The sequence below is a fragment of the Ictalurus punctatus genome, chromosome 16, assembly GCF_001660625.3.
Source record: "Ictalurus punctatus breed USDA103 chromosome 16, Coco_2.0, whole genome shotgun sequence".
Taxonomy (NCBI): domain Eukaryota; kingdom Metazoa; phylum Chordata; class Actinopteri; order Siluriformes; family Ictaluridae; genus Ictalurus; species Ictalurus punctatus.
In genome coordinates, this window is record NC_030431.2 from 22,090,569 (window position 1) to 22,108,434 (window position 17,866).

The 17,866-nt window shown below is 38.2% G+C and overlaps 1 protein-coding gene across 1 annotated transcript; it reads left to right on the forward strand.

Moving 5' to 3' along the window:
• Positions 1-612: 612 nt before the first annotated feature.
• On the forward strand, positions 613-17,510 carry LOC108276945 (adhesion G-protein coupled receptor F1-like). Its single transcript, XM_053687075.1, has 16 exons — positions 613-753; positions 848-994; positions 6,910-7,014; positions 8,615-8,724; positions 8,921-8,985; positions 9,246-9,382; positions 9,508-9,678; positions 12,557-12,754; positions 12,919-13,074; positions 13,512-13,690; positions 13,788-13,958; positions 14,278-15,633; positions 15,806-15,847; positions 15,942-16,001; positions 16,100-16,163; positions 17,420-17,510. The coding sequence occupies exons 1-16, from the start codon at positions 663-665 to the stop codon at positions 17,503-17,505; spliced, it is 3,138 nt and encodes a 1,045-aa protein (XP_053543050.1). The 5' UTR covers positions 613-662; the 3' UTR covers positions 17,506-17,510.
• The last annotated feature ends 356 nt before the right edge of the window (positions 17,511-17,866 follow it).

A 17,866-nucleotide genomic window follows, 5' to 3' on the forward strand; every position in this document is an offset into this window, starting at 1 on the left:
CTAAGCCAAAATGGAATATAATGACCTGGTCATATAGCATGTTTTCAGTGACAGGTTGGAAGAACCTGTAAACGTTTAATGACACAATGTAAAGTCTCAGAAGATACTCTAACAGCTAAAGGGTTAAACAATTAAATAACCTGTCAGACCACAAATGATGTAATACGTGGTAAAATGCAGCTTGTGTGAATTGCGCCTCACACTGGAACAAGAAATTCAAATCTATGCTGCATACTCCAATGGCAGAGATACAAATTGATCAGTGCAACCCTAGTGCTTTCTCTCTCTTGAAATTAATAAGACAAAAAAAAAAAGTAGTTCAGCATGTTTCCCAGAAACTGCATAGTGCAAAATCTCTGTCTTGAAGATGTTCAAAGAACCGACACTCGAGACTTCTTCCATAAATTCTAACTATATGTCTTCTTACAGAAAGTTTCACCAAATAAATGATTACTGTATATGTTTCTCGCCTCACACCCGGCGGTCCAGGGATAGGCTTTGGATGTAAAATTATCTGTTTATTATTAACATTAAATTATGTGGAATGCCTGCTATATAATCTTTTCTTTAAAATTCTCTCTTCCTCAGTGTGTCACCCAAATGATTCTGAATATCAATGCATTTGTGAGGATCAGTATTTTTGGTCATTTAGTAACTGCATTATGTATAATGCCTGCAATGACCTATATGAAGGAGTATGTACCTGTATCGATATAATTCCCAGTGATGGACAGATGTGTGTGACAAAAAGTGGTAAGAGAAAATTTGTATATAAGTATATAAACCCTAAAATAAAGACCTAAGAAATAGCTTTTATCGTATTCACATGACTATTGTCTTTTTGTAGAACTACCATTCTTTGACATTCTGGTTGAAATTGAGCTGAATACTACAAGCACAATGCTCGATGAAGTGAGAAACCTTATTGGAGCATTCAGTTTCCCAATTACATTTGGTCATGTAGCAGAAATTACAGATGTGGCCATTACAGCAGGTAGGAGTTGTATAAAATAGGCTGTGTATAAAAAAAAATAAAAAATTCCCATGAATAATATAGTGCAATATTTATGCGGTGAGCTAATCTTGAAGTTGTGTTTGAAGACATTGGAGAATATCCAGTGCACTATTTCAAACACAAAGTGAACCATGATGACGTAGTATTCAAATAATGTAGCCTGATATTATGGAGTGACGAGGGAATTTTTGTGAATTATAAAGGGTGAAATGGCTTTGATGCTAATGATTTTAAAGTCTGTTCCCTTTCAAAGTGAACTCCACGTTGCGTTTAGCATAACATTATGGGGAGCGCCCTTGTCGCAACTGGCATCTGAAGCTTGTGTAAAATCATGCCTATTTATAAGCCTGCCGTGATCAGGTAACGTGGTAATTAAACGCATCACCTGATATATATGGCACCTGTGAACCGCGCCGTCAACCTTATTATCTTCAGCGAGACTGCATGTTGGTTGTTATGTAAAGAAATAAAAAGACGCTTCATTTCCTCTCTATCGTTTCTCAAAATCTCTGGACTTTTCTATCCCTTTAAAAAAACAGAAGAAAAAAAGAATGAGCGAGAGAGAAAAGTATGAGAGAGAGAATTCAGAAAGTGTGTTAGGCCTTGCTCCCATTTCATCACGGAGAGGAGTGTACACTTTCTGTGTGAAGTGTTTAGGGTTGGAGCATGCCACGGCTGCCCTTGAGAAGTCTGACTGTGCACATTGTAACGCCCTACATTACGCAGCTCTGCTTGTGACTCTCTCTCTTCTTGGAAGCTGAAGCGAATTGGGTTTCAGAGCATTGTGGATCTGGGCCGGCCGTTGCCGAGGCAGCTAGCCGTCTCATGGCCGGGGGATCTCTTCTGAATCCGGAAGAGAAGCCAGAGATGAGCGCCGCTCTATCCCTTGCTCTGTCTTCTGGGTCCGTCTCTCTGCTGGATTTTTCTCACGACTCCAAAAAACATACACACACACACAAAAATAGTAATAATTCCTCTCTGACTACGAGGAGCCAGAAGGGTGTGCTAAAAACTGAGAGCAGCATATAAAGAGCTGCTTGAAGTGATTACTAAGGCTGGATGAGCTTTTTTCTCCCATGTGAAAGTAAATCCCTCACACTGGAGAAAACTCCCCTTTTTTTCCAGAAGCGCATGACAAAATATCAGGCTTCAGGGGGAAAATCATGCATAAGCCATATTTATAACCCCACGATATTGGATTATTCGGCCATTGTGGGGAATGAACGGCATGGCTATTTAGCTATGCTGAAGGTGGAGGAGGCACTTGCGAGCTACCTCTCTCCATCGACAGCAGGTAATTTAAGGGGGTCGGCTTTGCCATCCAAGCCATCATGTAAGGCAACTTACATGGCATTGGTGGGCAAGGCCTATGCAGTAGTAGTCTTGCTTGTGGGTCACTGCAGACAATGACAATGTTGCAGGCCTACCAAGCAGACCTGCTGAGTGAGCTCAACATATGACGGCATTCAACCAGTTCCTTCCCTGCTGTGTCGAGTGCCAGCCGGGCCAGCGCTAGTGTGAGGGAGACTCAGAAGGTGAGTATGGCAGCCGCCAACCCCCACAGACAGCCAGGGGAACCAGGCGGCCACAGTCTCGGCCTGCTACTAGGCCTGATCTGAGAATGGTCATAAATGCCAAGCAGACAAAGAAGAGCAGTCCTGAGGGGTCGTGGTGGGACATATAATGGGACATGAGGTTGTTAGGGCAGTTAGCCCCCAGTGCTATTGTAAGGCCTCCCCTAGCCAAGACCCAGGTTTTCAGTGTTCTCTGGTCAGTGAGCTGTCACAGGGCAACGGAAATATGATGCTTTCCCTCCAATAGAATGTGGAATATTAACGTCACTAAAAGACCGTCTGGCAGTGTGGAAACTACTGCCAAATGTGACTCCATGGCTTCTGTCTACCATAGGAAAAGGTCTCCGGGTCCAGTTTAGAGCTCGACTCCCCCGGTTCAGAGGTGTGCTCACCACAGTAGTCAGCACAGACCAGAGCCCGACGTTAGCACAGGAAGTAAGATTCCTCTTGGACAAAGGGGCCATAGAACATGTACCCCATTCCCTAAGTTTTTTACAGCTGTTATTTCCTGGTTCGCAAAAAATAGAGGCGTATACGGCCAATTTTAGATCTCTGTCATCTGAACTCTTCGGACATACAGGTTCAAGATGCTGACGCCCAAACTTATCGTTCCACAGATTCAATTTGAGGACTGGTTTGTGATGATAGATCTAAAAGGTGCATATTTCCACATAGAAATATTGCTAGCTTTATCCGCTCGCACCTTCACAAAGTGCCTGGATGTCATTCTGGCTCCATTGTGACTCCAGGGCATCCGTGTACTAAACTACCTGGATGACAGGTTAATTCTAGTATGATCCAGAGAACTGGCGGTTCAACATCGAGATGTTGTTCTCGCCCACATGAAGAGCTTGGAGCTCAGGTTGAACCTCAGAAAAGTATGCTTTCTTCAGTGCAGTGGACAACATTTCTAGGGGTTATAAGGATTCCACTACAATGAGGGCGCTTCTATCCCCAACACGAGTAGAGTCAATCCTATCAACTGGAATGTGGGGGCAGACATCCTGTTGAGGCAGGGACTGAGGCCCAGGGATTTATGACTCCATCCACAAGTGGTGGAGTCCATATGACGGAGGTTTGGCCAAGCAGGACTGCATGTGTTCGCCTCCTAGGAGGCAACACACTGCCCACTGTGGTTTGCCCTCACTCCTCCTGCACAGTTTGGGCTGGACGCCATGGTGCACATGTGGCTCAGGTCACATCTGTACGCTTTTCCCCCAGTCGATCCTCTCCCAAAAGTTCAAGCTAGAGTTCGCTAAGACAGTCTACATCGGCTGCTAGTAGCACCTTATTGGCGAGCTCGAATATGCCTCTCAGAGATAATATCCTTGCTAGATGGCACTCCTTGGGAAATTCCCATCCGCAGGTATCTACTGTCTCAAGCTGGAGATCTGATTTATCACCCTCGGCCAGAACTATGGAAACTGTGGGTCTGGCCCCTGAGGGGCACCAGCTCATAGATTCTGGTCTCACAACTGTGGTTGTAGAGACCATCTTTAACCCTAGAGCAACATCCACAAGGAAATTGTATGCGCTCAAGTGGCAGCTTTTTGTCTTGTGGTGTGAGGAACGCCAGCCTGTCCTGATGAACTGTGCAATAGCTACAGCCCTGGAGTTCTTACAAGGACATTTCTCAGCGGGGTGGGCTCCTTCTACAATCAGGGCTTTCGTGGCCGCCATTTCGGCCAGCCACACCCCTGTTGATGGAGCCTCTGTGGGGCAACATCCTCTAACTTCTGGGTTTATGCGTAGTGTCAAGCGGCTGAGGCCCATCTGCAGGCTGCGCATACCTTCCTGGGACCTTCTGTCATCCTGGAAGGTCTGTCAGGTGCCCCATTAGAGCCCCTCCTCAGCCTCTGAGAAGCTTCTGACTCTAAACGTAGCTCTTCTGCTGGCCCTGACATCTCTCAAGCGAGTAGTAGATCTACAAGCTCTCTCAGTTGCCCCTTACTGCCTTGCCTTTACCCCTGGATTAGCCAAGGCCTTCCTGTATCCTAGGCGGGATTATATTCCTAAAGTGCCTACATCTGCTACCCAGCCTGTGGTGTTGCAGGCTTTCTTCCCTCCTCTGTTCCTCACACCAGAACAAGAGAGAATGCACCTGTTGTGTCCAGTAAGGGCTCTCTGTACTAACGTCCACCGCTCCAGCCAATGGAGTAAGTCGGATCAGCTGCTGGTCTGCTTGGCGGCGACAGTAGAGGTGATGCTGGGTCAAAACAGTGCATCTCTAAGTGGGTAGTGGAAGCAATCTCTATCGCATATGAGGCATGCGGTCTCGCTACGCCTCTGGGCATAAGGGCTCATTCCACTAGGGGGGTCGCCTTCTCGAAGACTTTGTCCAACGGGATACCCTTACAGGATGTGTGTGCTGCTGCAGGGTGGTCTAGACCACAGTTCGATATTACAGCCTAGATATTCATTCTGCCCCGGGCTCGAGTGTCTTGCAGTGACCTGGGTGGCTTGGGTCTCTTTGAACAGGCCATACCGTCAGTAGGATGGGGTGGGTATTCTCGTTCCCATAGTGTTATGTTAAACACAACATGAAGTTCCTTTTGAAAGGGAACGTCTGCGTTACCCTGTTCGCTGAAAAGGGAACGAGACGTTGCGTAGCTTTGTCATACCGAGGTAGGCCTGTGAATTGTGTCTTCGCTTCAGATAATAGTGGCTTATGGCACGGTTCACAGGTGCCATATATATATATATATATATATATATATATATATATATATATAAATATCTATATCTATAAATATCTCTCTCTCTCTCTCTCTCTCTCTCTCTCTCTCTCTATATATATATATATATATATATATATATATATATATATATATGTATATATATATATATATATATATATATATCACGCAACACGCATAATTGCCATGTCACCTGATCATGGCAGGCATGATTTTACACAAGCTTCAGATGCTGGTCACGCGTGAGGGGCACTCCCATAGTGTTATGCTAAACACAACATCTTGTTCCCTTCTCAGGGAACACGGTTACATGCGAGACCCAGACATCCTCTTAGAGTGAATGTTCAAAGTCAAAATGAAAGTATTTAAAAAAAATAAAAAAAAATAAAAAATGCTGCTTGCATAAGTATTCAATCCCCCAAGTTTCTGGAAGCTGATGATGAAAGATACTCTCTTAATGAGCACACAATCAACTTATAATTGGCCTTCACCTGTGAAATATTAAAACACCTCTCATTTCCTGAAAAACAACCATCTCAGGTAAACTGAAGAGACTGTCAGTCTGAAGAAAAGATGTGAAAATGAGGACTATGGAGTATTCTAAGGAAGTTAAAAATAAGGAAATAGAATTTCATAACTTTGGAATAGAGTCATATCTAAGACATTGGACATCCAAGTAAGCACTGTTGGATCAATAGTGAGGCAGTGGAAGTTGCATCATACCATCCACGCACTAGCTAGACAAGGCCTGCCCTCAAAACCCAGCACAAAAAAAAGAAGAGCATGAGAGTGAACATGAACGCATGAGAGTGATCCAGTGAAGTGTTTTTTGTGTGATTAGACCAAGATCAAGCCATACCACAAATGCAGTGAATTATGGTGGTGGCAGCATCATGCTCTGGGGATGCTTTTCATTCTCAGAACCTGGGCTGCTTCTCAAAATTGAAGGGAGAATGGATAGAGTAAAACCAGGGGGATATTACAAGAGAACCTGCTTCAGACTGCTAAAAATCAAACAAAACAAACTAACCCCCCCCCCCCCCCCCCCCAAGCTTAATCTTGGGAGTAACTTCACCTTTCAGCAGGACAATAGTCCCAAACACAAGGCCACAGCATTGCAAGAATGGTTGCAACAAAAAAGTGAATGCTATACAATGGCCAAGCCAAAATCCAGATCTGAATCCCATTGACAATCTGTGGCATTGTTGCAGACAAGTGGAAATCTGAAAATTGCAGTCAACAAACAACATCCAACCAACCTGTAGAACTTGCAGCAAATCTGCCAGGAAGAATGGGTGAAACAGTGTACAAAGCTGGTAGGAATTTACCCACAACAGACTTAAAGACTTATTGCACTAAAAGATGGTTCCACCAAGTCCTAGTCTGAATGGTTTAAATACTTATGCAAGCAGCATGTTTCAGTTTTTTTTTTAAATTATTTTTTTAAGGATCTGCTGACAAATAGTGAATTTTGACTTTGAAAATGTACTTTAAGACCTTATTGGTTTACTGCGTAATACCGGATGTACTGGATGTGGTAATACTGGACTATAAGTGCATTTAATTTTTTAATGAACTTAACATGCCTGTTTATGAGTTTTCAAATCATGATTTTTTTCTACAGTTAACACAACAACTACTGCAAACAAAACCAATACAAATACAACCACCACATCCACAGCAACCACCAGAACTACTGTAACACCATCCATACAAACCACAACTTTAGGTATGATTTTAATCCTTGTTCTTTTCATTCATATAAATAATTTAATTTTAATTTAAGTGTTTTATTTCCAATGACAAACATACTACATAAAAGGTTTATATTACTTCTCTGATTCTGGAACTACTTCCATACTCAATCTTCTTGATCTTAAAGCTGCCTTCGATATTGTGGATCATGGTCTTTTACTTACCTGCCTTGAAGGTGTTTTTGGTGTGTCAGGGACAGTTTTAAACTGGTATAAATCCTATTTTATTGACTGTTCCCAGTTTTATTTCTCTGGGTGGTTACAGGTCTGACACTAGCTCTGTGCTTACTGGTGTTCCTCAGGGATCAGTTTTAGACCCTTTACTTTTCAATATTTATCTATCTCCACTTGGGCATCTGCTGCAATGGCTCTGCCTCCATTATCACTTTTATGTTGACGATACCCGAATCTACATTTCTTTCTGACTGTATTTCTGAGAAAACACATGGATGAATAATAATTTTCTGTGCCTGAATAGCGGTAAAACTGAAGTTATGCTTATAGGTTCCTGTCAGCAAATTCTCAAAGCTGGTGCACTGTCTCTGTTTGTTGATGTCTCTGTTCTAGAGACTCAAAGTAACATGAGGAACCTTGGAGTAATTATTGATACTGGCCTTACCTTTGATTCTTTTGTTCAGAGCACTGTTAAAGCATCCTTTTTTCACCTCAGAAATATAGCAAGACTGCGCCCTATGCTAAATTTCTCTGTAGCTGAAAAGCTGATTAACTCATTTGTTGTCACTCGGCTAGATTACTGTAACACCCTTTTAGATGGAGTTTCTAAATCCACAATCAATAAACTCCAATATGTACAAAAGTCTGCTGCCAAGACTCTGACTGGGACTAGGAAATACGATCATATTACTCCTGTTTTGGAGTCCTTGCAGTGGCTCCCAGTCAGGTTCCGTGTTGATTTTAAAATTATGATGCTGTCATACAAAGCATTACATCTTAACTCCTCATTACATATCTGCTTTATTAATTCCTTACCCCCCAAATAACAGAATGGGCTCCTCACAGTATAATTTGTTAATTGTTAATTGTTCCACAAACCTGCTTAAAATCTATGCATGACAGGGCTTTTTCTAACTATATTCCTTCCCTTTGGAACTCTCTTCCTTTTGAATTTAGGGAAGCTCAGACCTTTGGCATTTTTAAAGCTCAACTTAAGACTTACTTTTTTAAACTTGCATTTGACTGCTGAAGTCTACTTTTCTTCTTCTCTTCTTCTTCTCTTCTTCTTCTTCTTCTTCTTCTTGTTATTATTATTATTATTATTATTATTATTATTATTATTATTATTATTATTATTGTTGTTGTTGTTGTTATTGTTGTTAATTTTATAACATTTTAATAAATTTTTTTCTTTGTACTGCTTATTTTGTGTACAGCACTTTTAAAGGCGCTCTATAAATAAAGTTTATTATTGTTAATATTGTCACTTTGGATATGTATTTATTTTGACTGTGATTATTTTACTTTCATTTTATTTATTGATCATCCTCCAAGGCTTGAGGGTTAGATAATATTGTTTTCTTTTGTGTTTGACTTTTTGAATTGTTATTTTTCTCACAGGCGTCCAAGTATTAAGCTTCTCACTGACAATAAATGAAGTATTTGATTTTGCACTCACTGACCAGAGCAGTGAAAAATACAACACATATAAACAAAAAATTGAGAGTTCAGTAAGTGTTACACAATATAGTTTCATATAGCAATAATGAATAGTAAAATAATGTATTATTATTATTATTATTATTATTATTATTATTATTATTATTATTATTATTATTATTAAAAGTAGTCATAGTAGAGTTGTGGCATATACTTCCACTCTAATCTAAAACTAAATATGACATACTGGGCATTTTTCCCCCTTAGATTGATAATAGCTACAGGACTCTACTTAGCTACGAGCCCAATTCTGCAACAGTGACTGCTTTCAGGTAGTGTTATTTATTGTAACCCAGCATAATAATATTTTAGACCTGTCTTTCTGCATTGTTCAGATTTTGAAAAATCAGTCCTAATCTCAATCTTATTTAAATGAATTAAATCAATAATTAAATACTGACAGTAAAAAATTCCAATGAATGATCTGGATTATAATCTGTATTTTTATCAATTGAAAACCTCAATGTTTGTAAAATTTTACTCAACATTTCAAGAACTAATGTCTTCAGTGATGTTCTGTGTTTTTCAACAGGCCTGGCAGTGTGATTACAGACTTTACTATCAAAACAACAAATGCTACCCTTAATTTGGCATCAGCAAACCAAGACCTTGCTAGTAGTCTCCGTTTACAGGGATTCAATGTGAGCGATACTGCATTCATCCAGAGTGGTAGGGGCTTGTTAACTATATACATACAACTTATTACAAGTTAGTATTAATAATGTATGTGTGTATGATTATGCAGAGCTCTTGAAAAAACAAACTTTAGAGATGTACTTGGCTCTTTATTTCAGTGAAAGATGGACTATATGGAAGTAGTGGCAATATATATCCTGGGACAAATCTCACACTGACCTGCAATCCTCCAGTAAATAATAGCATACAATGGACCCTGGATGGGAAACTCATCGAAGACAATTCAAATAATATCCTTCAACTCAATAATGCCACTTCTAATTACAGTGGTAAGTTACAAATAATTCTGTTAGATCAGCATATTACAGTGGTCAGACATAATGTGTAAACATGATAAATATATTAATGAATAGTGTACAATGATGAATGAATTTTCTGTGTTTTATAAAGATTGCTAAAAAACATAAAAATATAACGAGATGCGTAAGGGATAATCCTTGATTAGGTGTGCATTACACGATTTTAATGCACACCTAGCCTGGATTATCCCACTTACCATGTTCACTTGCTAAGTTAAAACTGTCATTGATGTTTGCAGTGCAAAATGTTACTGAAAAGATCAAAATAAGAGTTCATTTTCGTTAGTTATTTTATATAGAGGTCTAGAATTCCATCCGCTCTAAATCATTCACAGATAAAGTAGTGAGATAAGATTACATTTACTTGAATGAATTATAGTAAACAGGTAGAGAAAGAGAGAGAGAGAGAGAGAGAGAGAGAGAGAGAGAGAGAGAGAGAGAGAGAGAGAGATTGTGTGTGTGTGTGAACTGACTGCATCTGTGCGGCATCTCTACTAATAAAGAAGATGTGAGTTTATTTGTATGTTACTATGGTTACATTTGTTTATAGGCAGGGCATTAATTTAGAACATTGATTAAACTGACTGGAACTACCTGTAGTATATACAGTTTTAACGCACACCTTCCGGCATCGAGTATTCAGACATTATTATTATTATTATTATTATTATTATTACTATTATTATTATAACAGCACCAACAATAATAATATAGCACTTGTGTCCTTTATGTTCTCTGGAAAAATATTTCCAGGGTTTGGAGTAATTAAGAATTAATACTGTGCAGCCAGCTTTCAAAGAAATCCACTCAACTGTTTCATTATACTATATACACTAGAGTATATGCTAAACATATGCTAAACGTGCAGTTTCATAAAGGAAATTGTCTGGTAAGTTTTACTGACTTGAAAAATCTGAAAGTTCTTCTGGAGACTTTGACTATTGCACTTTTTGAACTTAAGAAACCTATTGTTTCTTTTTGTTGCATGCAGACTTTATTACGTTTTGGGTTGAAAAGTGATATATTACATAACATGTTGCTTTCTTTAATGACATACAAACATTTTTCTATAATATTTCATTTGTTGTTGAAAAATTAATGTGTGCAAATATAAAATAAACACCTATAACAAAATGTTTACTAAAAAAATAGGGTATATATCTATATATATATCTATATCTACAGTATCTCACAAAAGTGAGTACACCCCTCAAATTTTTGTAAATATTTGATTATAACTTTTCATGTGACAACACTGAAGAAATGACACTTTGCTACAATGTAAAGTAGTGAGTGTACAGCTTGTATAACAGTGTAATTTTGCTGTCCTTTCAAAATAACACAACACACAGCCATTAATGTGTAAACCTAGGGGTGCAACAAAACTACACCCCTAAGAGAAAATGTCCAAATTGGGCCCAAAGTGTCAATATTTTGTGTGGCCACCATTGTTTTCCAGCACTGCCTTAATCCTCTTGGGCATGGAGTTCACCAGAGCTTCACATGTTGCCAATGGAGTCCTCTTCCACTCCTCCATGATGACATCACAGAGCTGGTGGATGTTAGAGACCTTGTGCTCCTCCACCTTCCGTTTGAGGATGCCCCACAGATGCTCAATAGGGTTTAGGTCTGGAGACATGCTTGGCCAGTCCATCACCTTCACCCTCAGCTTCTTTAGCAAGGCAGTGGTCATCTTGGAGGTGTGTTTGGAGTCGTTATCATGCTGGAATACTGCCCTGCAGCCCGGTCTCCAAAGGGAGGGTTGATCATGGTCTGCTTCAGTAAGTCACAGTACATGTTGGCATTCGTGGTTCCCTCAATGAACTGTAGCTCCCCAGTGCCGGCAGCACTCATGCAGCCCCAGACCTACAGTCCCACCACCATGCTTGACTGTAGGCACACTTGTCGTTGTACTCCTCACCTGGTTGCTGCCACATACGCTTGACACCATCTGAACCAAATAAGTTTATCTTGGTCTCATCAGACCACAGGACATGGTTCCAGTAATCCATGTCCTTAGTCTGCTTGTCTTCAGTAAACTGTTTGCGGGCTTTCTTGTGCATCTTTAGAAGAGGCTTCCTTCTGGGACGACAGCCATGCAGACCAATTTGATGCAGTGAGCGACATATGGTCTGAGCACTGACAGGCTGACCCCCCACCCCTTCAACCTCTGCAGCAATGCTAGCAGCACTCATACGTCTATTTCCCAAAGACAACCTTTGGATATGACGCTAAACAAGTGCACTCAACTTCTTTGGTCAACCATGGTGAAGCCTGTTCTGAGTGGAACCTGTTCTGTTAAACCGCTGTATGGTCTTGGCCACCATGCTGCAGCTCAGTGTCAGGGTCTTGGCAATCTTCTTATAGCCTAGGCCATCTTTATGTAGAGCAAAAATTCTTTTTTTCAGATCTTCAGAGTTCTTTGCCATGAGGTGCCATGTTGAATTTCCAGTGACCAGTATGAGGGAGTGTAAGAGCGATGACACCAAATTTAACACACTTGCTCCCCATTCACACCTGAGACTTGTAACACTAACAAGTCACATGACACCAGGGAGGGAAAATGGCTAATTGCACCCAATTTGGACATTTTCACTTAGGGGTGTACCTACTTTTGTTGCCAGTGGTTTAGACATTAATGGCTGTGTGTTGAGTTATTTTGAGTGGACAGCAAATTTACACTGTTAGACAAGCTGTACACTCTCTTTCTCTCTCTCTCTCTCTCTCTCTCTCTCTCTCTCTCTCTCTCTCTCTCTCTCTCTATATATATATATATATATATATATATATATATATATATATATATTCTATTTTTAGATTATTATTCATTTCTTCTTTGTTTTCTCAGGTCAATATGCATGCACAACAACAGTAAACTCAATTCCTTATGTTATCTGGCAAACCATTACAATTCAACCATACCCCAATATTGAAGTGAGCACTAACAAAGTTGTACAATGTGAGGATACAACAATCCTACTGCAGTGTTGTGTACAGGAGATTTATCAAGTGGAGTGGACCATATCTTGCACCTCACCTTTAACAGGTAACACACACAGCTTTTATATGTGATGTGGGAGGTCATGAATCCAAAAACTAATTAACAACTAAGTAACAATGTAATTGTTACTTAATTAACTAAGTAACAATGCTTTGATTATTGAATAATTTTATCGTGCCTTGTGTTTTACAATTTTTTGTGCTACACAGGCTCACCGGCAGGCTGCATATTATGTGACTATACACTTAAACAAAATGATTGCCAGACTACTAAACACGTCACATGCAAACTCAAAAATCCCATCAATGGAATTACTACTCAAAGTTACAACTCAAAGAGCATTATAGTAAATGTAACCAACAAAGGTGAGTAATCATTCATTTTTATTTACATTTCTCCCCAAATCTATAACAAACCTAGGAATGTCAGAGCACCTCATGTAGGATGGTACTAAAAATAATATATTAATAATAATAATAATAATAATAATAATAATAATAATAATAATAATAATTATTATTATTATTATTATTATTATTATTATTATTATTATTATTATTATTACTACTACTACTACTACTATCACAATTTGTGACAACCATTTTCTAATCAAATGTTCATTTCAAATATAAATAAATAAATAAGGTTAATTATACCTTTTCCGAATGTAAAGAATGCATCCTTCAATTATACTTTATACAATTTTGATTTAAAATAGCCTGGGAAAATCTTTCACAATATTGACCTGACTATGCAACTATAGAAATGAAATTTACTCATGCCTCATGTCTATTGTTTTTAGCATTTACCTGCTCAGATAGTATATTTGGAGCTGGAAATCAGGGAGACGTACGCAATGGTGACTGTAATAAAGAAATGGTTGGCTATCAAGTAGCTTGGTGTAATTCATCAAACCGCTGGCAACCCATAGAAGACTACTGTGTCCTGCGTATCTTTGCAACTTTAAAAGATGAAGCTGAGGCAAATTGACTTTGTTTTTACTTCCATGAAGGATAACATTAGTTATGTGATTTTTGTTTGCTTCTTCATAATTATTATTATTATTATTTTTTTGTAGAATTTACAGGTTGGAAACCTCCCACAATTTATGGCCAACGTCAGGAATAATGCTGTATTACAGATTCAAAACATCACTGATTCTCAAGCTACCATATTAACAATTGTAGAAATACTGAAAATCATTTCTAGTTTCTCACAAACAATTTTAATCAATCAACCCGTCATGACGGTAAGTTAATTTTTTAAAATAAATATGATTGTATTTACTCTATATGCTATTTGATGTACAATGTAAATACCCAAGTGGGAATAGCTTTAACAATGACTATCAGGTTATATAATCTGTAATAAAAGCAGCATTTCATGTTATGTAGCTATTTTACAGCTACAATTCCTTTTGCAACTCCTTCAATTGTTTTTTGCTGAAAAGAATCAAAACAGTTGTTTCTGCAATTTGATTAGTTAGTGATTAGATATTTCTATTGATAAACTAGATGGCTCAGAAGTGCTGTATTTATTTGTTGTTGTTTTTTACTTTCAATTTCAAGAATTTCCTACAAACAACCGATGTCATTGGATCAGATGATACACGAGACACATGGGTGCTTTTAAACAAAAACAATACAACAATGAATGCCAGTTCTGAACTTCTGAACTCAACTGAGAGCATTGCACGCAGACTCCGGGATGAAAGCATCTCAATAATAACAAACATATCTTCTCTCAATAAAACTTCCATTACTGCTCCCTTTTCTGGAACATTTGGAAAAAATTTAACTACCCAAATAAATATTCCAGCGACTAGTACACAGACATCCCTCACAGTCATAATTTCTTCAGCTTTTAACAATGTCTTACCTGTTCGAAATCTTACCAACAATAACAGCAGTCAGACTGGCACCAGCATCAATGGAGATGTAGTCCTAATTGAGACAAACTCAACAATTAACAACATTTCCCTCTCTATTGACATCAAAAATAATACACTGGGAATCCCTCAGTGTGTCTTTTGGAACTTTAATCTTCTGAATGACATTGGGGGATGGGACTCGACTGGATGCCAACTAAAGAAATTAGGAAGTGAAACTGAAAGAATTACGTGTGAGTGCAATCACACAACCTCTTTTTCAATCCTGATGTCACCATTTACCCTGGATAAAAACTTTGCAATAATCTTAGACTATATAACTTACATTGGTGTGGCCATTTCATTGGGCAGCTTGGTTTTATGTCTCATCATTGAAATGATTATATGGAAATCAGTGACAAGAAATGACACATCCTACATGCGCCATGTCTCCATAGTCAACATCGCTGTCTCCCTTCTGATTGCGAACATATGCTTCATCATTGGAGCAGCAGTTGTAAAGAAAGGAGAGGGTCCCTGCAGTACAGCAACATTCTTCATGCACTTCTTTTATCTAGCCCTTTTCTTCTGGATGTTGCTGTCAGCACTCTTGCTCCTCTACCGCACCCTCATGGTCTTTTCCAGAATGACCAGAGGAGCAATGATGGCCATAGCCTTCACTGTTGGCTATGGAGCCCCGTTAATCATAGCTGTCATTACTGTGGCCTCTACAGCTGGAAGTCAAGGATACATTCAAAAAGATTACAATTGTTGGCTAAACTGGAGTAAAACGAAGGCCCTCCTGGCATTTGTGATTCCTGCTCTGACTATTGTAGCTATAAACCTCCTGGTGCTTATTGTGGTTCTGTGTAAGATGTTGAGGAGAGGAGTTAATGCCACCACTCAGCCAGATGAGAAACATCCCCTAATGGTCATTGCTAGATGTGTAGCGATTTTAACACCACTCTTTGGTCTAACATGGGGATTCGGCATTGGGACCATGGTGTCACCAAACTTTGGGATTCATGTGGTGTTTGCGTTCCTTAATTCACTGCAGGTATTAAAGTCATTTTAATCTAATTTTCTCTGTAAATCTAATTGCATACACACAAATTAATATTAATCTACAAATCATTTACATTTTTTTTTAGACATTCTAGATAATAAGTCATATTTAAAGTAATTATATTTATAGTAAATGTTTAAAATATTCTTTTGTCTCTTTAAAGGGTTTCTTTATTTTGATGTTTGGAACATTACTGGATAGTAAGGTATGATTTTGCTAAGGCCATTACACAACTCTTCACTTAAAACACACAAACAAATATAAATAATGCTTTGATATTGCCTGTTTTGTGGTTGCAGGTTCGAGAAACATTGGCACAAACGTTTTCACTGAGTAACTTAAGTTCTATCCGTACCAGGGTAAATATAGTTCATGCTACATATACTGGTTAAATAAATAATTCATGCTTACTTTACTTTAATAATTATGGTTGATGATGGATGTGTCTAAATTGCAGAGTACGAGTGCAGGACCTTCATCCTCAAGTGGATTTCCTTTTTTTCAGAGGTTACGGCAGAGAAGTATGTAACTTACCTGAATGTTAATATGCACATTTTATTCACTAAGGCTGTTTTATCAAATTGTGTTTGACCATATTTCATTATAATGTTCACACATTAACTCAAACTATAGTAACTCAGGGTAGCTCAGTGGTAGTTAAGATGTTGGGATACCAATCAGGTGGTTGTGAGTTCAAACCCCATTACTACCAAGCTGCTGCTGCTGGACCCTTGGGCAAGGCCTTTAACGCTCAATTGCTCAGCTGTATAAGTGTCAATCACTCTGGATAAGGGACTCTGCCAAATGTAGTACAGTTTAATCATTTTAAAATGAACTACTGAATAATTTTTTAATTTGCTGGATGACACACACACACACACACACACACACACACACACACACACACAAAAAACTTCTTTTAATCACTATCTATAATCAGTAGGCTATCAAAGCTAAAAAAAAAAAAACCCAAAAAACTTCTCTTCTAGGTAATAATACAAATTCCACAATTATGATAAACTGGATGAGTATCTTTCCTATCATCCAAACAAATTAGGAATAGATTTCGACACTCTTTTTTCACTGACTGACTTCTGGCGCATGTCTGTCACCATGTACTCAGCCGTCTTTCTTGTTGAAAGCTGTGGCATAATAACATGTGACATATCTGAGATGGCGTAAGACATAAGCCTACCACATTCCCATTGATTCCGACCAAGAACTATGACACAGGTCTGACTGTGAATTACTATTACAAGGTCTGAGTCGACCTTAAAAATGTCTAACTTAATGGTCTATCTTTAAGGTATTAATAAGTATTAAATTGTTTAAAATTTATATGTACATGTGGTTTATTTTTTTTCCGCTGCAAACATTGTTAAATGAATGCTCAGGCATTTTAAAAAATCTGTTCTTTATTTATCATATCTGTTAGGGTGTTAGAATGGCCCAGTCAATCACTTGACTTGAATCCAATTGAACAAGATTTAAAGACAATATGTTTAGAAGAACAGGCTAAAATCACACCTGAATTCTGCGCCCATTAATTTCTTCATACAGGAAGCGTCTTGCAGCTGTTATTACAAACAAGGGCTTCTCCAAGTATTCAATAAATTTCAGTTAATGTGTTCAAGACTTAATACCAAAGTCTGGAGAAAATTTCATGTGAATAACCTCATTGGAAATATATTTACTGAAAAAAATGTTAACACCTTCAAAACTTATTTCTCCCACTGTATGTGAACAGTATTGGCACTAATATTTTGTTCTTTTTCAGATGTGTACAATGTATTGAGTCCCAAAATGTCTTCAAGCAACTCAGATACAGCTACTGACAGCTACGCTGCTAGGGCCATGTTATAAAAGTCTTATTATATATATATATATATATATATATATATATATATATATATATATATATATATATATATATATATATATATTTATATATATATATTTATATATATATAGTTATATTTTAACAAACTACTATTATCAAAAGGTTTTTAAAAACTCTTCTAATTTATTTTCATTATCTGATACTGCACCCATACAACGATGAGCTATTTTATTCTTTATTCTAATCCTAAAAATATGTTTGGTATCAAGTTTACCTTTTGATCTACTAATTGCCTGGATCTTAATTCATATCTTAACTACATTCTATTAATTGTCATTTACTTTCATTAATTATAACTACAGCTATTCACTTTGACGATTTCAC